The 22,993-nt window shown below is 42.9% G+C and overlaps 1 protein-coding gene across 1 annotated transcript; it reads right to left on the reverse strand.

The window, feature by feature from the left end:
* Positions 1-1,876: 1,876 nt before the first annotated feature.
* LOC121445963 (alcohol dehydrogenase 1-like) lies at positions 1,877-13,428 on the reverse strand. Its single transcript, XM_041648162.1, has 9 exons — positions 13,326-13,428; positions 11,640-11,741; positions 10,959-11,097; positions 8,933-9,020; positions 8,623-8,842; positions 5,747-6,007; positions 3,777-3,912; positions 2,443-2,581; positions 1,877-2,024 (listed from the first exon to the last, which is right to left on the reverse strand). Exons 1-9 carry the CDS (start codon positions 13,341-13,343, stop codon positions 2,000-2,002), a joined length of 1,128 nt encoding a protein of 375 aa, XP_041504096.1. The 5' UTR covers positions 13,344-13,428; the 3' UTR covers positions 1,877-1,999.
* Positions 13,429-22,993: the final 9,565 nt, after the last annotated feature.

Here is a 22,993-nt window from a genome sequence, read left to right on the forward strand (position 1 = left end):
GGAGGAAAGGAAGAAGTAGGAGGCAAGTGCTGCCTGCTCTCTGCTTCTCTGATCTTTCGTGTTCTTTTGATATCTGACTCTGAGCTTTTATTGATAATGATTAATTAGATTAACATGTCATCTGGCATCCAACCTTTGGGGTGTAATTTCCCAAGATGGTTGCTTGCCTGTGGCTTTGCAGCCACCACCATGCACTGGAGCTGCATCACCTGAATTTTACTTTCCTCCCCTGAACCCCCCGAGTGACTTTGGTATTATTCCCTGTAGCAGCCCTTCTGCAGTAGTCTCCACAAACCCCAAACACCACAGTGCCTGGGCTCTGAATACCCCGGAGTTGTTCCCTCACCCAGGGCCGGCTCTGCCTTCAGTACCATCTGCTCTATGCTCCCTGCCCTCCACGCTGCTGCTGTTACCCATTTCCCTGTTTCTGCCTTTCAGGTGGTCTCCTCCCTGTGGATTGTGCACTTCCCCCAGACCCTCTCCTCAGGCTGCAGCCACACTAGGGGAGCCCCCTGGACACCTACTCAGGCAACTGTCACATAGTCCCAGCTCACAGATATGCATCATCTGTAGCGCCTGTCCTCAGCCAGGCCGTGCATCGCCTGTGTTCTCAGCCCAGTCCCTGCTACACGATGACAGCAGCCTTACACTTCAGCGTCATCGTCAGCAGACTTGGGGAGACAACTCGGAATTCTTAAAGGGTGGAGTTAGCCAGAGAGAGAGAGAGAGAGAGAGAGAGAGAGAGAGAGAGAGAGAGAGAGAGAGACTTTTTTCCAAAGTAGAAAATGTGAAACAATATTATGTTAAAGGGAGTTAGATCTCTGCATGATTCTACAATGGATGGTTTGAAAATCAAACAATTAAATGATAAGGTAATTACTTGGGATTCACGTGACATCTATTATAATCATTTTTGGTTTGGTAATTCTTGTTTTATTTCTAAAAACATTGGTTGACATCAGTGCCAACTGTGAGAAATTGATAAGTACAGGCCTTCAAAAAACTCACTGAAACAGAAAATAGAGGGCGGAGAGATGGCTCAGTGGTTAAGAGCACTGCTTGTTCTTCCAAAGGTCCTGAGTTCAATTCCCAGCAACCACATGGTGGCTCACAGCCATCTGTAGTGAGATCAGGTGCCCTCTTCTGGCCTGCAGGCATACATGCAGAGAGACTACTGAGAATAATGTATACTAAATAAATAAATGAATCTTAAAAAGAAACAAAAACTGATAATAGAGATATGCAGATACTCACAGAGGGGTTTAAAGGAGAATCAACCAATTATACTATGAAATTAGAGAGTAGATTCCAAGGTTATCAAATAACCAGCCTTAATTTATCCAGTCACCAACATGAACAACCACCAAATGACAGGTATCCCCAAGACTATGGAAGAGCTCACTAAACACTTGTGGAAATATAAGTTCCTTAAATCTCCTCAAATCCAGTGAGTTCTTCCATAGCCTAAGAAGGTGATATTCTCATTTGATACACATTCACCTTTTGTGAGGCATATGTTAAATTTATGGGCAACTATTAACAGAATTATCCCACATGACAGGGAAAGACTTGGTTACAGCAGAGGACCCGGTGAAAAGATGAGGCTAGGACCATTAAACAATGAAGTAGGACTAGAGGTATTGATTTCTCAAGTCCAACCTCTGGGAGAGGCAGATTATGTTGATGTATGAAGACAATCTGTGAATTCCAGAGAGAAAAGAATACCAGATGTCACAAGAGACATTGTCCCCAGTAGGAAAGATGACAGAGGTCAATCAAAACAGAAGGAAGGCTGGGCACCCTGCAGCTCCCCATCTGATGTGTGGTAGCTCTCACTTGGGGTTGAAAACAGAATCATAGAAAATTCAGTTTCTTGCAGAAAGCTTACATGAGTACTTTATTGGCAGTGTCTCTAAGGAACAACATTAGCGCTGTATGTGGCTGGTGTCGTGATTCAGTGGGGTGCAGTGGTCAGGAGTAGGAAGGCATCAGTATGGTCTCAGAACGTCAGGACAGTCCGGATACTGAAATATGAAACATAAGGTGTTGGTTCACATTCCCAGAACTCACAGTGCCCAGAGGATAAATAAAGCATGTGTTATGAGTCTCAGTGAAAACCATCCATAACAGACATTTCATGCTGGCTATTTGCCATGCACTTTGTAGAAGCTTTTTAGGCATTGTCTCATTTAAACTTCATCCTAAGCAGCAGCACTATGAGGTCGATTATCAAATTTTCTCCATTTTAGAGACTGTGAAAACTGAGGCTGAGCCTTATAAAATGCCCTGGGTTGTACATGTGCATGCAGAGTCTGAACGGTCACCGAAGTCCCATTTTTGCGCCTATCCCATTTCTTCTTCATTTCTGTTGGCCATTTCCCCTACCGTAAAAATAGTCTTTTTCTTCCACCCACCCCATACAAAGAATCTTAAAGCTCTCACCTCTTTCCAGAGCGAAGCAGCTCAAACGCCTCATTGATTTTCTCAAAAGGTAAAACATGGGTAATTAATGGCTCCAATGGAAACTTGTTAGCCATGAAATCAGCCACAAGCTTGGGGACAGAATCTTTACTCTTAAAGCCTGAAAGGAGAGAGCAGCACCGTGAGATGCAGCCAGGGGGCAGGCAGGAGAATTAGACAAGAGATCTTCCAAAGAAACCAAGTTCCTAACAGTGCCCATGCTGCCACCTGAGCAGCAGACGCGGGACTCAAACACCCTCTGCATGGCGTTAATGACTTATAACATGCCAGCTGATGTCAGGGTCCATGGCTGGTGACGGCAGCTTAGTAGATCTTTCCTAGAGAAATCAGTGCAGATGTTTATATCCAAAGGAAAGGAGTGTAGGCAAACATTACTGCCTTGGGCTCTCTTCATCCTGTGAGGCATTTTTGGGCCTTAGAGACCCAAGTAGAAGAAGCCAGGAAAGCCCTGGCTCGTTTATGGCAAGCAGAGCAGCCTCTCTTGGTATTTTCTGCATCAGTTCTTGCTGTAGAGAGAACATGATTTTCATGCTGCCTTCTAAGAACTTTTCTGTTACCAAAGGGAAGAAATTCTGAAAAAAGTCAGGAATTAGATCCTCAAAGCTGGGAATATGGTTCAGGTAATGAAGTTCTTTTTGTTTGTTTTTTTCTGACATTAGATTTTTATTGATTATCTGGGAATTTCACACAATGCCCATGATGACACTCACTTCCCAGTCCTCTCCGGTCCAGCCTGTGACTCTCTCAAAGAAAAAAAATAGAACAATTCCAATGTGTGTTACTTATGTTCTCACCGGAGTATGGCCAAACTTTCAATAAATAAAACTGAGTCCTTCCTCATCACCACCCACCTGAAGCCACTAACTATGGAGACCCATGCTTGAGAACGCTTGTCACAATTTTTAAGAATTCTAGTCAATAGCTTCCTCTCTGGACTGTTTCTTTTAGGGGTATGGGTTCAGGTAAAGGGAGAGGTTGTCATGTCTGCTGTGTTGATCTCCAGAATAAAAACCAAAACACATAAACAAATCCAGTAACATTTAACAGTGGTTTCAGTGCTGGGGGAGCCTGTAACTCCAGGTCTGCACAGAGGAAATTGGGACCTTCCTGGGATTGGCTGACTAGGAAGTCTAGCCTGACCATGACTGTAGGCTACTGAGACCCCCAGAGTCAATGAACAAGGCTGATTGTTCCTGTAGCTACATCAAATGTTCTCTGTCTCCAAACATATCCACATGTCCACCTTGACACACAAGAACACATACAGAACTTGATCCTCAGCTGTGAATACATACCTCCAAATATTGCTCCTTTCCACGTCCGTCCCAGAAGCAGCAGCAAGGGGTTCACAGAGAGGCTTTGGGAATTAGGAGGCACCCCAACAACGACACTTACACCACATGATGCGTGGCTGCTTAACAGGGAAGACATCTGGAACATAAATAATACTTAAAGTGGATATTCTTGTGGTCTACTCACAATACACAGTTCATTTCATATGAAGATATGTGCAGAGAAATATTTTGAGAAAAGGAGTGAATGGGTGATTTTATGTTCAATTCTTCCTTATCAACTAATAAAGAAGCAAGTCCCATTGGGAGCCTGTGCAGTCTGGGTCCTCCAAGGAGAACACTGTTTCCTCATCACGTGACTCTCAGGCGCCTATGCGTAGGTTCACTCGCTGTCATTGTCCATTAACTACAGTTTTGAAGTTTGCACTCTAAGACAGAATTTAGATGGTGAAGATGTAATGGTGACAGCATCAGAAGTTGTCTCTTATCTATTTGTCCACCTCCCTTTATAACACGTCCCTACTGTGGGGCTTAGATCAAGAACGGGCAAGTTTTCAGTGGCTGTGAATCCAGTGTGTGCATTGGTTTACATTATTCTGTTATCTGGAGACATCCAAAGTTTCCACTTTCAATTCTTTCATTTAAAATTCTGTTGTAAAAGATGGTATTTAATCCTCAAATATGCATGTTGCCTGGTATTTTGATTTTGAAACATGACATTTAGAAAACCAGATGTCCTCAGAACATGTGGGTATCAGACTTTTGGTTCTTCCGATCCACTGACACATCGTCCTTGATGGCCGTGGGAAGCCAGAACCCTGAACGTTGAAGGCTCCCCACTCACAGAGGAGAGGCTAGCCTCTCTTGACATCTAGTCTCAGTTCGAGGCTGAGAAGAATGTCACTCTCAGGGCACCATTCCCATTCTTTATTTCCAACTCTGCCAAAGCTTTCTGGAGGACCTCCATAATGGTGATTCTTTAGGTCTCTGGGGATGCTTCTCTAGAACTCCAGAGGTCTTAGGTTGGCTGATATATAACTGGAGAAGTTAAATACTTAGTAATGTATGGTGTCTGCAACTATATGAAGAATGTTCGTTTCAAAAGTTTAAGCACTCTACACTTGGCAATAGCCTTTCTTATCATTATCCCCAGCTGACCTTAATTGAGGGCTTACCACGTGGCAACTGGCTCCATGCTAAGTAGTTTACTGCACTATTTCGTGTAGATCATAAATAACCCCACAAAATGTGCATCTCTTTTCTTATTCTTCTTTTTTTTGGAGGGAGGGAGAGGAGATAGAAGGTGGCAGAGTGGGGTAGAGTCCAGTCCCTGGGTGTGAGAATGGTGGGAGAGATAGACAGAGAGAGAAGAGAGACAGAGATAGAGAGCCAAAATATGTATCTCTTAAATTTAGGGGCTACGACAGAATCTGTAAATTTTATTTTGAAAAGTATTTACTCCAACATGCAGATCTGGTGTTTTTGTTGCCTGACATGGTGTTTCTGAGATGAAAACATGGTGATCCTTTAAAGCAGCCACTCCTCTACATGTTTGATGCTAATGAAATAATACTTGGACCCATATTACTCATTATTGCTTTTGGCCACATGATGAGACTTGGAAATGCTTTTCAGAATAGTTAATATCAAATGTTGTATAATATTAAGAATGTGGAAAAAATCTATTTATCCTTTTAGGTCCAAAATTTGTTTTTAATTTCCCTTGATGAATTGATTTTTACAAAAAAAAAAAGCTCAATGAAAAGCTTTCCTGTACTAATAATTAATGGAGCATTATTACTTGAGACAAATTCAAATGTTTATCACAGCAGTGGATTAATAAATATGAGAAGAAAACAAGAGATGGAAAAATACCATCTAAAATAGCTTTCTGCATGAGATTTCTATTCTTCTGTCTGGAGCACATTATGGATGGCAGAAGGACAGATCTCAAGGCATGCCACAGCACCTACCATGGTGTCAAGGCGACCGATTACTTCAAAGGAGAAGTCCACACCTCCATCTGTCATTTCCTGGATTACTTCGTGGATGGGTTTGCTGTAGTCCAAAGGGTTGATGCACTCAGTGGCACCCAATTCTTTGGCCTTCGCAAACTTGTCTTTGTTGATGTCCACAGCGATGATCCTGGCTGCTCCAGCTGTTTTACAGCCAATGATGACAGACAGACCGACACCTCCAAGGCCAAACACAGCACAGGTGGAGCCTGGGGTCACCTATGTGTGCAGAAAATTCAAAAGATGGACCAAAGAGTGATTGCTAGGCAGTGCTCCATGCTGCACAAGGCACCTTGCTTTGTCCTCTGTCATGGCCTCTCAGATGTCATTCCACCTGCTTCCAAAACCTCTTCTGGCTATAGCTGCCCAAAGAGGTTCAACAGTGACTCTCAAAATTTGTTCTATATTAGATATATCTGGGGAGTTATCATTTTTTTGTTCATCTCAGGATCCAGTAACAGCCTCTACCAGTAATTGGAATCTCTGCAGGTGGAACCCCATTCTAATCCAATGGGAATCCCCTGTGAGACCAGCTGTACTGGACGATCTTTGAACTCAACATGGCAATGACTTTCCTCTTCCCAGGCCACACAATAACCTCTTATACATACACAAAAGCAATTTGTATACATGAAACGGGAAAATTTCTGTAACCCAGTAAGCCTCTCAGCCAATTCAGCCATCCAAATCAGACCAAGTCAAACCAAATTAGAAAGTGCCCAGGTTTAATGGATTCAGTACTCCTGGATAGCCTTCCAGCGTGCCTCCCCCCAGAGAGGAGAAAACCATTTGTCTGTTTACTGGGGGGCAATTTAAATACTCTGTGGGAGTGGTTTTGAGCATCACTGGAGAAGGGGCCTGATGTTGTATTCCACTCTGTATGCTGTGATTACCATTGATTGATAAAGAAACTGTTTTGGACCTAGAACAGGGCAGAACAGAGCAAGGTGGGAAAAACTAAACTGAATGCTGGGATAAGGAAGACAGAGTCAGGAGATGCCATGGAGCTGCCACAGGAGAAGACACAATCAGCCTGATTAAACCTTGCCAGTAGGCCATGAGACTCATGGTAAAATATAAAATAATAAAAATGGGTTAATTTAAGAGATAAGAGTGAACTAAAAATATGCATACACAAATAGACAAAGCAGTATTGTAATTAACACAATTTCTTTGTGATTATTTGGGTTATGGGCAGCCTGGGACAAACAAATAGCATCCTTACAACAGGGGCCACCATTTGGTGGGCTTTCTGAGATGCAGCAGGGTTTGGAGAGAGATGGGAGAGGGGACCTGTAATGGAGCTTCCACTAAAATATCTCAGATCCTTGGATATGCACACCAGGGACTGGAGTGAAATTTGTACCCAAACAGAAACAAATGATCATGGTTACTCCATGCGACTGCACTGCAATCCAACCACCCTTCAATCATTAACTCCTTGATTCACTATCATTCAGTAGTCACCACCAGGGTAACTGGAGCAGAAGTCATCTGGGCAGCATTGACAAGTCATCCTAGGTGTAACAGCAAAGTGGACAGGAAATTTTAAGAAATACATCAAGAGACCAATGTTGTCTTTGTGAGACTTTAATCCTGACTTTTAGAGGCAAAGGAAAAAATTCTGAAACAATAGATGGTCTATATTTTAATAATAATGACTGAAATCCTTGACCACAAGTACCCATGGCTTGTGAGGCTCCCTCAGTCCTCCTGTTGAAACAGATGAGCAACTGCACAAGGAGTAACTACACTTGGTTTGAAAGCCACAAAATAAAAACAAGATTGTAATTATGGAAATAAAACATTTACTTTCTCATAACTCAGAATCAGCATTATTTTCATCTATAATAAAAAGGTGCATTTTCTTCAGCATTCCAATTCCTTCTGGACTTATTTTCCTATTAATATTTTAATCAACACCATCAACCTATGAAAATGATGTGGGAGAATCCTAGAGTCATAGACTGAGATTTTAAAGGATCTACTACCAAACTCGCTTAGGATATACTAGGTCACACACAGTTGAGGTTAGCTAAAGGAGCTGTTTCTCATGTGATGTGCACACACTGAGAGACAGAAACTGTAGAAAAGGTAGACCTCTAACACAACCAAAGTTTAGGTTTGCTGGGAAAATGTTGCTGTTAAGGTTTGTTCTCAATCTCCATAAAGAAGGAGACAACCCTGGCCCCAGCTGGCCTTTATCAGAGCTCACGTTCATCGTGATGCTCTTTCAAAGAACATCAGGCAGCTCAGAGGGGCTGCACTGGTCCAGTGCCTTAAGTCCTGGTTCACCACTAGGCCCCAGTTTTCTTTTCAGGAAATTTACACCATGCAGGCAGGTTGGCTCTCAGTAGCAGTGCTGGTCTTTATTTTAAAAACACTGGTGACAGCATTTGTGCCGTGCAGATCTCCCCACTTTGGCTTACTTTAGAGATAACAGTGATGACATCTCCACTTTAAAATCTTCCATTTGTCCCAAATGGCCAAGTGTTCCAGTTTCTGACTCTTTAAAACATGTTTTATTGCTCAAGTGTATCTTGGGACTGGGACATAACAGAGCTTTACAGACAACAGCAAATGCAAAGTGTTACAGCTGCGGATCTACTTAAGTTTCAAACAATTTCTATGAGAGCCCAGTTTCTTTGGGAAGTAGGCAGAACTGGATGCATATTATTATAGAGCTTTTCTTGAGTGTGTGGAGGGAATTCTCACTGGAGTTGGACAGACTTATCTTTTCTACAAAAACACTCTCTGATGCCTGTGAGCAATTTCTTCCCTTTGGTCTCAACAATATGTATGTAGCTTGGTCCATGGGCCACTGTCCATCTTACCTTGGCGACTTTGACAGCAGAGCCATAGCCAGTTGAGAACCCGCAGCCGATGATGCAGACTTTGTCCAGGGGTGAAGTCGCATCGATTTTAACCACTGCCATTTCATCTACCACAGTGTACTGGGAGAAGGTGCTGGTGCTGGTGAAGTTGTGGATTGGCTTCCCCTTGCAGGTGAACCTGGTAGTGCCATCAAGCAAAGTCCCCCGAGGGTTTGCCAAACTAGCCAGTGAAACACAGCAAACAAAGGACATGAGACAGAGGAAAACCAGTGTGCACCCTAAATGTGCAAGAAGACAGTGAGAAACCTACTCATTCTTCATACAGAAGTTGCTCTCCGGGTGCTTGCAAATTCTGCATTTTCCACATTGCGGAGAAAATAGTGGGATGACTTTATCGCCTGGAGGGGAAACAAGAAAATCACTTAAATATTTATTCAGGAATTAACAAGGCAGGAATATGAAGCTTTCCTGTAGGGATGTGTGTCTTAGAAAGGTTTCCCAGAGATATGGCCCCTTTGCACTATGTCATGTGTAGTGGTATTTCATTTGTATTTTAACAAATAAAGCTTGCCTGAAGATCAGAAAAGTAAAACAGCTACACTGGCCAGCCTTACAGACCAGGCCATGGTGACATGCACCTTTAATCTCAGGAGACACTCTAGTTTACCATAGAGACTGGGCGGTAGTGGTGCACGCCCTTAATCCCAGAAATAGTGAGGAATATAAAACGGGAGGAGACAGCTCTCGGTCTCTTTCTGAGGTTCCTGGAGCCAGGATTCCCGTTTCAGACTGAGGTAGAGGTAAGAACCAATGACTGACTGTTTTGCTATTCTGACCTTTAGGTTTGCTTTATATTAACACACAAAAGAACTTCCTGTACAGTCATGCATGGGTCCTTGCCTTGCCGCCTTACTATTCATCCAGGTTTATATATGCCTGAAATTTTCCAAAAGTAAAGGGAAATGTAAAAACATCCATTTCCACGGATCAGCAGTTAACTCTCCTTGTGAGACTCATTCTCTGGGGGCTTCACACATATTAGCCAGATCAAACCTTAGATATACTCACTGCTAAGTATAAATATATACTTTAGTTGTCATGAGTTGCTAACTTCCTATTGGATGTTGGAGAAATCTGATATTTTCCATAATAGTTACAGTAAAACTAAAATAAAAACAAACATAATGGAGGAAATATTTTATAATAAACTTAAAACAAACTAAATTTCATTATAAAATTAAAATGAGACTTTTAATAGCTAACTTTTTACTTCTTAAAAAGATTTGTCCTGTTTTTATGTGCATGTCCGAGGATCCATGTGTGTATGCGCTTGTGTGTGTCTGTGTATGTGTGTGTGTGTCTGTGTGTGTGTGCCCTTGAAGGCCAGCAGAGGGCGTTGGGTCCCGAGCAGCTGGAGTTACAGGTGACTGTCAACTGTCTAACAGAATGACCTCACCCACTGAGTTGTTTCTCCATCACCATGTTTTGGTTTTTCAAAGTGATTGTGCTTCTCTTATTATGAAACGAATGCTTTAAGAATAATCTTAGTTGTTTTTGAGGACGCAGACTGAAATGTGACAGAGAAGGGACGACTTGCTCTGGACATCTCAGTCCTCAACACTGAGTTAGAGGTTTCCCCTGAGAAAGAAAAGGTGAATTTTTAAAAATAATTGTTTATGAACTATCAATTTTTTTCTGCTATAGACAAAGCAATGTGTCACCCACCATCTCGAGCCCCAATTAGTGATAATAAAATGGTGTTTGTGTTTGGAGGCCTTTGGCCATGTTTTTCCCACTGGAGTTTCCTCTTATATTATATTATTCTTCTATATCGGAGAAGGAAGAGCATATAGTGAAGAGAAAACCATCATGTGGATGCAATGCGGTTAAACCTATGGCATCCTACAGGAGAGGCATTCTGAAGCCAGGCGAGCAGTCGGGTCTCTGAACTCAGCACAGAGCAGCTTCCCTACATCTAGGCACTCAGAACCTGGACCTGCAGGTCTTGCCTTTGCCCCATTTGTAGGTCTGTTTGGATCCTGAAAAGTCCCTGGTGCTCAGCGACACTGAAGTGGAACTTAGCAGACTGTGAACTCTGAAGGTCACAGTGGGGACTCTAACTCGGCACCTGACACCTGGTAGATGATAAATAGATGTTGAAAGAGAAAAGACATGATTGGATGCCCAGGACAGAGGCTTGAAGGGAGGAAGGGGTGGAAACCCTGTGACCTTGTGCCAGATTTCAAGTCTCCTACTGCCTGGGCTCCTCTTTTGGATGGATGCGCTTGGATCAATCAGAGAGAAAGCACAAGCCCTGATGGTAAAGAATTCTGTACCTGGTTTGACAGAAGTCACCCCTTCTCCGATGCTCTCCACAATACCAGCTCCCTCGTGGCCTAGAACTACAGGAAGTGGTGTGGTTATGCTTCCGCTAATCGCGTGATCATCTGAGCGGCAGACCCCTGTGGCCACCATCTACAGAGAAGAGATTGATTTCACTCAGCCAAGATAGCGATTGAGAAGGTTTAGCACACCTGTTCTGAAATGGGGCTTCTCAGGAGCTTGCTAACAACCCCTATTGCTTCCAGATTCGATGTAGGGCCGTGATTTTTTTTTTTCGTGCTTTCATCTCTTCTCCCAATTAACAGCTTAAACGGTAATGATCATCCTGTGAATTGTCACCCCCCAAAATGTAGTTTATACAATATCTAAAAATGGATGCTATGTATGGAAAAAGAGACAGGAAATGAGCACCAAGAAATTACCTAATATTAATTGCTTTTGGACTCAAGATGTTTAGCACTTTACAAACACTTAAATATTTTTAAAAGTTTTCAGGGATTTTGTTAAACTTCGAACTTTCAGCGGCTGATGTCAACAGCTAGGCTCAGCAACAGGCTCATTTATTGTTGGGGTGAGCATATGAAACGGGATGTTAATGGACAGGTGGACGCATCTATGGAGTATTTTCTGAGTTTTTCAAACCTAATATTTTAGACGGTAAAAAGGGACTTTACCTTAATACGGACTTCATGGGCCTTTGGGGGTGCGACTTCTATGTCCTCGATGGAGAAGGGCTTCTTGGTCTCCCATAGCACAGCTGCTTTGCACTTGATCACCTGGAAGAGGAAGGGTTACTGCAGCTCCAAGGAGATTTTTGTAATTGTGTCCCAGGTCTGCCACCCATTGTTACATAGAAATGGACATTTCTTCTCATTTATAAGGAGTCAAAACACCCTTAAAAACGTGTAATACAATAGTAGAAGGTAAGGAAAGGAAAGGCCATATACTGGGATGCATGGGTGTGTGCTCTTTCGGGGCACTCTAACACTATCTTTTATTCTTGTGCTCATTGGTACTAAAATCATTGGGTATACCTAAGAGCCTGGATTCTCTAGTCCCTGGATTCTTGTTAGGTTGATAGGAATGGGTTTCCACGTATGCTGCATGAATTCAGTCTTTCTTTTAACTTTTTCAGTCATTCTTTATCCTAGTACTTTTCCTTGTAATGTGATATGCCATCCTAAACATGACCAGGATTGAAAGAAAACAAAGTGAATTGGAACAAAACTACTGGTGACTGCCCCTTCTGTGCTGATTCTCCACCCAATCTTTTCTATACCGAATCCTGTCACACTGGGATGCAGAAGTCTCCAACCCCTGTTTTCACTGTGATCTGTTGGACCTTTGGCCCACTCCTAAAACAGCCCTTGTGCCAACAGAAACACAGGCATTATAATTAGGCAGTTGGATAGCACGGATCAGTTGTTTGTGCTGAGTGACTGCTTGCGTGTCTTCAGTACCATATACAGATTGAACAAGTAAGGGGGCTTTGTGGAAATCCTAGTATCACATGTGTGTATTCTCAGTGTTAGCAAGTGAATCAGTTTTTCTTAGAATTAATTGATGTAAAGCTGGATGATTTTTTTAAGAGAAAAGAAACAGTTCTATAGAGCTTCTAGAGAGTTTATGAGTTGTCCAGTAATGGACCCCTCCAAATCAGAGTGTGCATGGTAATGTAAATCACTTGGATGATCCTAAAGTTTAGAAATCAATCCACCTCTTACCAGATATTTTATCTAAAGGTTATTGGGTCAGTTCTACTATGTTCCCGAGTCAAATTTCTCTTATGAAACTATTGACAGATTTAACTTTACTGTTTTCATAAGAAATCTATGAGTACGCGCTGGACTGTGGTAGTGCACGCCTTTAATCCTATCACTTGGGAGGCAGGGGTAGGTGGATCTCTGTTACTTCAAGGCCAACCTGGTCTACACAGTGATTTCCAGGACAGGCAAGGCTGTTACAGAGAAACCGTGTCTAGACAAACTAAACAAACAAACAAAAAAATAGAAACCTGTGATTCCAAAGGACAGCCCACTAAGGTATCTCGACATAAACACAGACTTCTCTGCAGAAGATCTCTTTACAACTTTCTGTTTACAAGGTAATCACAGTTGCTCAGAATGAATTCCCTGTGCTGCAGAGTTAGTGAGGAAGGGAGGACGGCCCCAGATCTAGAGTCTGTGTGCTCTTGTTAAAGGTATTTAGCAGCAGCCGGGCTGCACAGTCGTGCAGTGCACACCCTGTGCTATAGCACACATCACACCCTGCCTTCAGTGCACGTCATTTCTGAGTTAGAAGTCAGCATCTTTTAGCAAGTTAGTGAGAATATATTCCCAACAGCAAGATCTTTTTCTTACTTTTCCGGCTGTGCTCATGCTGTCTGTCCTCGCTGCTGGCAGAAGATTGATGGGTCCCTGCTGGCTCTTCCCTCCTGCAGTGCACTGGGCCAAGGTTGCACACAGATTTTGTTAGCTGGAGTGTCAGCTGATGCCACACGTGATCTGACCATTTATGACACACCCATTAGTTTATCCTTACTGCACATTAAGTGAAAACAAAGGGCACTGTCTGGCCTGTCAAGGAAACCTTGTTCTGGGGATGTGATGTTGGGGACATTCTGCTTTCGTTAGGCTCCACACTTCCTTTTGCATCTATCTCCCCTCTCAGGTTCACTCTTCCCCTGTCTCAGCTGCACTCTCCCCTTTCTCAGACAGGTTAGAGATCTGCTTTCCTTTGCTAGGGAAAGCAGTAACTTAAAGTCTGCATGGAGCATGGTAAGGAGGACAGGGGACAAAGCGGGGCAGATGGGGTGGACAGACAGCTTCAAGTGAGGAAGGGTTGGCATCCAGTCCTCTTCAAAGCAGAGAAGCATCCTCAGCCACAGCAAAGGTTCTGAAATCCCTGTTATTTCTGTAGCACACACTACTGCTCAGCATTGACCAAGGACCTAAGGCAGCGTGGAGCTGTCCCAGGGGATGGCAGTCATTAATAAGAGACGAACTTCACTCCTGCCAGGAGACAGAGCCTACAACATGCCCTATCCCTTCTGCTAGGAGAACTTGGGCATATTTCCTTGCTCTTTGCCGTGGTCTCTTTCTTTAAGATGAGGATGTTAGAGTGTCACTTCAATGACTGTGGGGAACAAGCAGAACAGTGCGCACATGTGCTGATCATGGAGCCACATGGGTAGGGGCAGCTCAGTGAGTTACAGCTACAACTGGCATGCGTGAACATAAGCTCAGAACACACTGGAGGAGAAAGGCAGAGAGTGTGCAGTCAGCTATGCAGGAAGCGCTAGGAGACAAAGCTATTCTCACGGAGGACTCGGGAGACTTTAGAGTTGCACTTGAGTTGGTCTAAAGAATGAATGTTTGTCAAATGGGCCAAAAGTCCCTTAAGACATGTCCACTGTCCTTTGTTTAATGTCATGAGCTTGGGATCAAGAGCATACGTTCGATTTTTATTGAATATCGAGTTTACTACCAATGTTAGTGGGCCATACTACATACCACTCTTAATTAAACAAGCAGACAACACATATACAAAAGCATATGTACACTTTTCTTGGGTTGTCCAGGAAACAATGGAGGTGTCTATGTACAATTTTAATTATGCAGGTGTAGAGAGTTGACTAGAGGTCACATGATCAATTTAGACACGTCCTCTTCCAGAGGATGCCTGTCACCTTCAGTAGTCATCTTTTTATACGATGGTCTGGATAGGAGTCAGGTGTTCCACTAGTTTCACAGTCCAACACCTTTGAGAGTCTCACGAGATTTCTGTGTTTAAATAGTAATGGAAATACTCAATTTTTCTATCCAGCCCAGATGTATGAGAAGCTAGTGGATGTTTATTAAGCTCTCACAACCCTAGTGGGAGTTCTTCCTACATTATTACATTATTACATGATCTTAGGAGCAGCACGATGAAAGAGGTTTTCTTAGCCAGTATTACAGGTGAGGTAAGAGAAGTATAAAGATCCCCCAATGCCCTTTCTAAGGCAGCAAGAATGGAACTGTGGGCGGGCAGGCCGGTGTTACGCAGTTTTATGGTGTGGTCACGCAGGCAGATCATTTTATCATCAAAGGACACTGGATTTTGAACTTGTATTTTGAACAACTTATCTTAGGGATCATTCATATTCCCTGCCTCCCTCCCTCCCTCACTCACTCACTCCCTCCCTCACTCCCTCCCTCCCTCTCTCCCTCTCTCCTTCCCTCCCTCCATCTCTGAATGATCATTTTTGGTAATTCTTCTGTCTTTTGGCTGGAATCTGTCTCTCATGTGGACCAGGTGACCAGTTTGGGTTTGTTCCAACACATTCAAGTATAAAAAGAGGACAGAGATGTCTCGAGGGTGGACAGCCACATTGTCTTGCAAGGAGCCATAAGCTGGTAATCGGTACTGCCAGGACCTTAACACACAGCTCCCTGATTAAGAGACACATGCTCTTTGTACTACCAAGAGGGTGTGGTGCAGTCCAAAGTTCATTCAGCTCTTTACCCACAAAGGTAGCCTCCATATTTTGTAAAGTCTAAGGGGAAAAAAGCATACAGATGTCCTGAACTTTATACGTCATCCTATTCAACTTCAGACTTTTGTAGGCCAAAGATTTTGGCAAAGTAACTGTGGTTAATATTTACTTAAAAGTTATTTGGGAAACAGAAGGTTGTGTATTTACACTTTGTGTGTGTGCAAAGAATCAAGTAGCCTTCAACTGCTGCCAGCAGCAAAAATTCTACTCCCTGGGTTAATGTTCTTAATCAAGACAAACCCAACACCAGACATTGAGAATTTGCTTAACATTTTACTTTGACGCTGAAGTCAAAGCTGGTGAGAGAGTGACTGTGATGTTTCTCTCCCAAGCTTAGAATGCATCACCAACTTGGATCCTTATTTTGATGTAAAGAGCATGAAGAGACCTTGACGATTTGAGCTCCACTTCAGTCATCGGGGGAAAGGATGAATCCTCCTGGGGCTGAAGGAATAAGTCTGACGCTCCTTTGTCAGAAAGAAAATTTGGAGAACCCTTGCCCTTGAACAGAATGCCAACAAACCATCCACAGACAAACAGGGAATTTTGAGAACACTGTTCTTCAGAGGAAGAAAGTGTCATGCTATGTTGAGGAATGCAGATAGGTCTAAGAGTCTTGTGGGGATTCTGGGGATATAAAGAGTCAGTTTGGGAATTAGGGAACCCTGAGCACTCCCTTATCTAATCTTTATGGGACTCTACAACATCCATGTTGTGTAGGGCAGACAGCAGTGTGATCAATCTCCAACATGCTAGGGGGCAGTTCTCAGCTAGGTCTCCTGACCAATTCAGCTACCTTCTGAACATGAAGGGCATGGCTTCTTTATTTCTAATGTCCAGATAAAAGGCATATTTGTCCTGGGTTAGGGCACTGCTGGGTGCTCCAACGCTCTAGGACTTCAGGCACCAGGGTTCTTTTATTTTTGGACAAAGGCCTTGAAGTCAGATGGTTAGAACAAGAAACACTCAGAACCTCTTAGACAGAGGGAGTTGTTCTATCATCCATTAGTCCATATGAAGTAAGTCTAGGGCCACATTAGTCAGAAGGAGAATATGCTATTCTCAGTTGGTAATAGATTATATATCATGTTCTAGTGTCACACCCACCTCAACCAGCAAGGATGACGCGACACCAGAGCTCTTCCTGCTAGCAGTTTATTCTGGACCTTGCCCCTCTGTCTCTCTCTGTCTCTCTCTGTCTGTCTCTGTCTCTCTGTCTCTCTGTCTCTCTCTCTCTCTCTCTCTCTCTCTCTCTCTCTCTCTCTCCCCCGGGCAAACCTCTCCCAGCCCTTAAAAAGGCATGGGCCGCCAGGTGGGCACTGCCCATAGGTCCACGCATATGCAAGCAGCTGACAATCATTGCGTGATCAGGCCTTAGCCAATATTAGGAGCTGATTATCAGGTGTGGCTCCACGCAGCTCTCTACATTCTAGGAAGAAATTGTGACATATTTTTAATCAGAAGGAAAATACCTGTCTTTATTATATTCAAATGGCTCTATCCAATGTCTCAGTGTGCATCTGTAATAGCCATAATGGAAACATTAAAATCAAAGTCTTTTTTAGAAAAGAAACTATCTTTTTTCATTATACATACCCATCAAATTTCCCACTCCCTCCCCTCTTCCCATTTCCTTCACATACCCCCCACCCTACCCCCATCTACTCCTCAGAGAGGGTAAGGCACATTGCTTTGGGGAAGGTCCAAGGGACTCCCTACCATATCTAGGCTGAGCAGATATCCATCCAAAGAGAATAGGTTCCCAAAAATCCAGTTCAAGCCATAGGATTAAATCTTGGTGTCACTACCAGTGGCCCCTCAGTCTTCCCCAGCCATGCAACTGTTAACCACATTTACAGGGACTAGTGTGGTCCTATGCTGGTTCCTTCCTAGTCCGGCTGGTGTTGGTGAGCTCCCATTAGCTCAGGCAGACTGTTTCATGGGATTTACCCATCATGGTCTTGACCTCTTTGCTCATATTCTCATTCCTCCCACTCTTCAACTGGACTGTGGAAGTTCAGTCCAATGCTCTGATGTGTGTCTCTGCCTCTGTTTCCATCGGTTGCTGGATGAAGGTTCTATGGTGATATTTGAGATATTCATCAGTCTGTCTACAGGGCAAAGTCAGTTCTCCTCACCCCTCCACTTCTCCCCTTCTTTTCTCCTTTTGCCCTTCCTTCTTCTCCCATCCCTATATTCCTAATTTTATCAGGTGATCTTGTCTATTTCAACTTTCCAGGTCGATCTATATATGTTTTTCTTAGGGTTCACTTTGTTACTTAGCTTCTTCTCTAGGATCATAAACTATAGGCTCAATACCCTTTGTTTATGGCTAGTATCCACTTATGAGTGAGTACATACCATATTCATCTTTTGGGGTCTGGGTTACCTCACTCAGAATGGTGTTTTCTAGTTCTATCTATTTGCATGCAAAATTCAAGATGTCATTGTTTTCTTACTGATGAGTAGTACTCTCATGTGTAAATGTGCCACATTTTCCTTACCCATTCTTTGGTTGAGGGGCATCTAGGTTGTTTCCAGGTTCTGACTATGACAAATAATGCTGCTATGTGCATAGTTGAACAAATGTTTTTGTAATATGATTGAGCATATTTTGGGAATATGCCCAAGAGTGATATTGCTGGTCCAGAGGTAAGTTGATTCCCAGTTTTCTGAGAAACTGCAATACTGATTTCCAGAGTGGTTGTACAAGTTTGCATTCCCACCAGCAATGGATGAGTGTTCCCCTTACTCCACATCCTCTCTAGCATAAGCTATCATTGGTGTTTTTGGTCTTAGCCATTCTGACAGGTGTTAAGGTGGTATCTCAGAGTTGTTTGATTTGCATTTCCCTGATGGCTAAGGATGTTGAATATTTCTTTTGGCCATTTGAGATTCTTCTGTTGAGAATTCTCTGTTTAGTTCTGTTCCTCACTTTTTAATTGGGTTATTTAGAATTTTGCTATCAAATTTCTTGAGTTCTTTATGTAATTTAGAGATCAGTCCTTTCTTTGAAGTGGTGTTGGTGAAGATCTTTTCCCATTCAGCAGGCTGCCTTTTTATCTTATTGAATGTGTCCTTTGCTTTACAGAAGCTTCTTACTTTTAGGAGGTCACATTATTTATTGTTGCTCTTAGTGTCTGTGGCTTCTGAGGTTATATTTAGGAAGTAGTCTTCAGTACCCTTGCATTGAAGGCTACTTCCCACTTTCTCTTCTATCAGGTTCATTGTGGTCAGATTTATATTGAGGTCTTTAATCCATTTGGACTTGAGTTTTGTGTGTGAGGATAGATATGGATCTATTTTCATTCTTCTATATGTTGACATCCAGTTATGCCAATACCATTTGTTGAGGATGCTTTCTTTTTTCCATTGTATAATTTTAGCTTCTTTGTCAAAGATCAGGTATTTATAGGTGTGCGTATTAGTATCTATATCTTGTCAAGGACGCACAGGGCACTCAAGCACATCTCTTCTGAACCAGGAAGCAGAATCCACTCCACTAGTTCTGAAGCAGGGTATAGCCCAACCATTATAGAACCACAGATCTTCCAACCTGATATATGGATGAAGGGAGCTTCTGACCTGTCCTTCAGAACCAGGGACTCTAAGATCTTCCCCAACGACCTAGGTGGCTTCAATCTTTTTTATATAGAACCAAGGTAACTCTCAACTTTTGCCAGTAACTCAAGGGGGTTTCAAACTAATACCCCTCAACATCAAAAGCTTCAGTCATTTGCCAGTGTTCAAGGGAACATTGACACACCTTTCCTTTGAGTACTAGGAGAACTTAGATATTCACTAATTGCCAAATGGACCTCATACTTACAACTTCAGAACAAGGGTGTCATACACATCCTCCATGACTGAAGAGAGCCTGAGACATATAACTTGAGAAGCAAAGAGGCCTTAGACTTCTCCAATGCCCCAAGAAAGCCACAAATACAGCCCTTTATAATCAATCAACCAAAGAATTACTGCAAAGTTACAATGGGGCTTCTGACTTTTCATTCCAGAACCAGGGCAATTCAGGCCTCCAGCTCACAACTCAATCAGGTCTTAGATATCCCCCTCAAAAGTAAATGAATTCACTAATTAAGGAAGCTAACACCTCGGTGTGAGTTCACCTCAGAGAACTATCTTCTGAAGAGGGCTTTAAAATTATTTTCTTTAACTGCAGTAGACCCTGACTTTCATACTTTGCCAAAGGGGGGCTTCTGTAACATGCCGTCTTTGAACAAGAAAGCATTGTCTTCCTCTGTCTTTATTGGAGGGATTTGAGACATGCGCCTTTGATGAAGCAAACTACAGAACTGGCTCTGTGCCTGAGGACTGCGTCTGTAATGCAGTTCTGTAAAGGTTTGGGGTTGATGGAGGAGAGGGTCTGTTTGTACATTCGAAAGGGATTTACCTACTAGTCACAATGATAATGCAGATTCCGGTGGGCAATAAATGGACATCTAAAGGGCTAAGATAGCCCAGGATACTTTGCCTCTGGACCTGAAGTGTTCCAGCCTCTTCACAATCACTAAAATCAGAATCAGTTGACTAGCTTCTGTAGAATACTCAGTGTAGGCTTGGTTTCCTTGGGGGAACTACAGTTCCCACCAGTGTAGTTTGATTTACAGTCTTGTTTTCTATTCTGCTGGTCTAGGGGTCTGTTTTGTGCTACCATCATGTTGTTTTGTTACTAAGGCTCTGTGGCCTGCGTGCAAACCAAGTGCGGCTGTGCCTTGGGCATTCTCCTCACCCAGGACTCTGGTAATGCAGGATGGTTTGTGCTTGCTCATTAGTTTTAGAGACAGTTTTCCAGTTCTGTGAAGAATGCCGTAGAATCTCGATGGGCTTGCTGGTGAGCTGGGAACTGCACACGGCTATTTTAATTAGTCCCCAAATCATTGAAATTTCTACCTATTATTTCCTAGTTTTCCTCTTTCTGGTTGCCTGACTGTGCTGACCCACGAAGTTAGTCCTCAGGCTGTGATGTTCTTCCCTCTGCTTGCTCTGCGGAAAACCTCAACTGATGTTTTAGAAAGTGCACACATGGAGGCCAGAGGACCACTCTGGAGTGAGCCTCTCTCCACCTTTCACAACAGCATCTTCGCCTGCTGAGCCATCTCACTGTGTTTTTAAAATTGAATTTACGGATCATTTCATTTACAAGATTTTTTGTGGTACCTCTTTTTAGAATCTCTAGTGCCTCACTGATTTCTTTCACATCCTAAATTGTATTCCTTAATTTACCTGCCTGTTTATTTGTACAATTCTGGAAGTCATTGGTTCCATTTTAATTATATCTTGGAAATTTTTTTCCAAAATAATATTTTTATTGGGCATTAATACAATGCCCCCAGATCACATTCATTCACATTTCTCCCTGGTCTACCTTTTCACCCCTGTGTTATCCTCCCAAAATAAAATTAAAAAATGATGTCTAATTTGTGTTGCCCTTATATTGACTGGATCATGGACAAACTCCCAGTGGCCTGCCTGTTAAAGATGACTCAGTTCCCCCCACACCCCTCCCTGACAAGCTCTGCCTGAAGCCATCAACTGTGAAGAGCTATCCTTCAGGGTTGTATGATACTTGACTGTATTCTGACAAATAAAGATTGCTTGGAGTCAGAGGTTGAAGCTAGTAGACACTAGTTATCCTAAATTAACCATAGAGGTTTGGAGGACTGTAGACAGAGAGGAGACAGGAAGTAGTAAGGCGGGGCAGAGAGAGTATGTAGGTCCTTTTGGATGGAGGAAAGGAAGAAGTAGGAGGCAACTGCTGACTTCCCCCTGCTTCTCTGATCTTTCATGTTCTTTCCCTGATATCTGACTCCCAAGCTTTTATTGAGAAAGATTAATTAGATTAACATTTCACCTTTTAGGCTTCCAACTTCTAGGCATGATTTCATGAGACAGCTGCGTGCCTGTGGCTTTGCAGGCACTAGCACCCACTGGAGCTGCAGGCAGGAACTGCGTTGGCTGGAGCCACCCACTGCAGACTGGCTTTTCCTTTTCTTCTCCAAGCACTCTGAGCGAGTCTGGGATTTTCTTGTTGCAGCCTTTCTATAGGAGCCTCCTCAAGCCCCAAATCCAAAGGCACCCATGTTGCAAGGAGAGGCTGCTCCTTGTTTGTCACATTTGCCCGGCTACCTTACACCCAAAATAACCACACAGAAACTGGATTCATTAAAACACTGCTTGGCCCATTATCTCTAGTTTCTTATTGGCGAATTTTTACATCTTAATTTAACCCATATTTATTAATCTGTATATCGCCATGTGACTGTCGTTTAACGGCAAGATTCTAACCAGCATCTGTCTCAGGCAGAAGATCCATGGCATCTCCCACTCTGCCCTTCCTCCCAGCATTCAGTTCTGTCTTCTCCGCCTACCTAAGTTCTGCCCTATCAGGCCCAAAGCAGTTTCTTTTTTCATTAACCAATGAAAGCAACACATGAACAGAAGAACCTCCTACACCACACCTAGTCTCCAAATACTTCACCACTGGCCAGCTCTGCACTCTTACTTCCTGCCCATCACAGTGCTGCATGGACACATTCCCCTGTATCCACTTTTCAGACGACTTGAATTTGGATTGTGCAGTTCACCTGGACCCCCGCCTCTGCCTGCTGCCACACTAGGGGAGCTGCCTGGACACCTGCTCAGGAAACTGTCACATACTCTCAGCTCACAACTATGCCTAATCCTCAGCAGCTGTCCTCAATCAGGCTGTGCATTGACTGTGTTCTCAGCCCAGACCCTGCCACAAAGTGACAGCCAGCCATCCAGTTCAATGTCACTGTCAACAGACTTGATGAGGCTACTTTGAATCCTTAAAAGGGGGAATTAGCCTAAAAGAGAGAAAGAGAAAGAGAGACTTTCTCCAAGATTATAAAATGGGAAACAATATTATGATGGAGGGAATTAGGTCTTCGTGTGATCCTACTATGGATGGTTTGAAAATGGAACCATTAAGTAAGAGGGTAATTGACTTAGCTGGGATTAACGTGATGTCTATTATAATCATTATTGGTTTGGTAATTCTTGTTTTATTCCTAAAATCATTGGTTGATATTATTACCAAATGAGACACCCTGACTAGTAAGTCTAGGCCTTGAAAAACTTATTAAAACAGATAATACAGATATTCAGATATTGACAGAGAAATTTAAGGAGAACCAACCCACCAATACATTATGAAATTAAAGAGAAAGATTCCAAGATTATCAAATAACCAGCCTTAATTTATCCAGTAACCAATATGAACAACCACCAAACGCCAGGTATCCCCAAGGCTATGGAAGAGCTCACTGGGTTCCTGTAAAAATATTAGATTTGAGGAGACTGGGGAAGTGATAATCTTATATGATACACATTCACCTTTTGTGTGGCAGATGTTGAATTCATGGGCAACTATTAATAGAATTGTCCTAAAAATCCGGGAAGACTTAGTTAAGCAGTATTGGAACCTGATACTCAATTACAGTAGAGGCT

This window comes from Microtus oregoni, unplaced genomic scaffold (genome assembly GCF_018167655.1).
Source record: "Microtus oregoni isolate MIOR12 unplaced genomic scaffold, Mior012 000000F_ref0000247, whole genome shotgun sequence".
NCBI lineage: Eukaryota > Metazoa > Chordata > Mammalia > Rodentia > Cricetidae > Microtus > Microtus oregoni.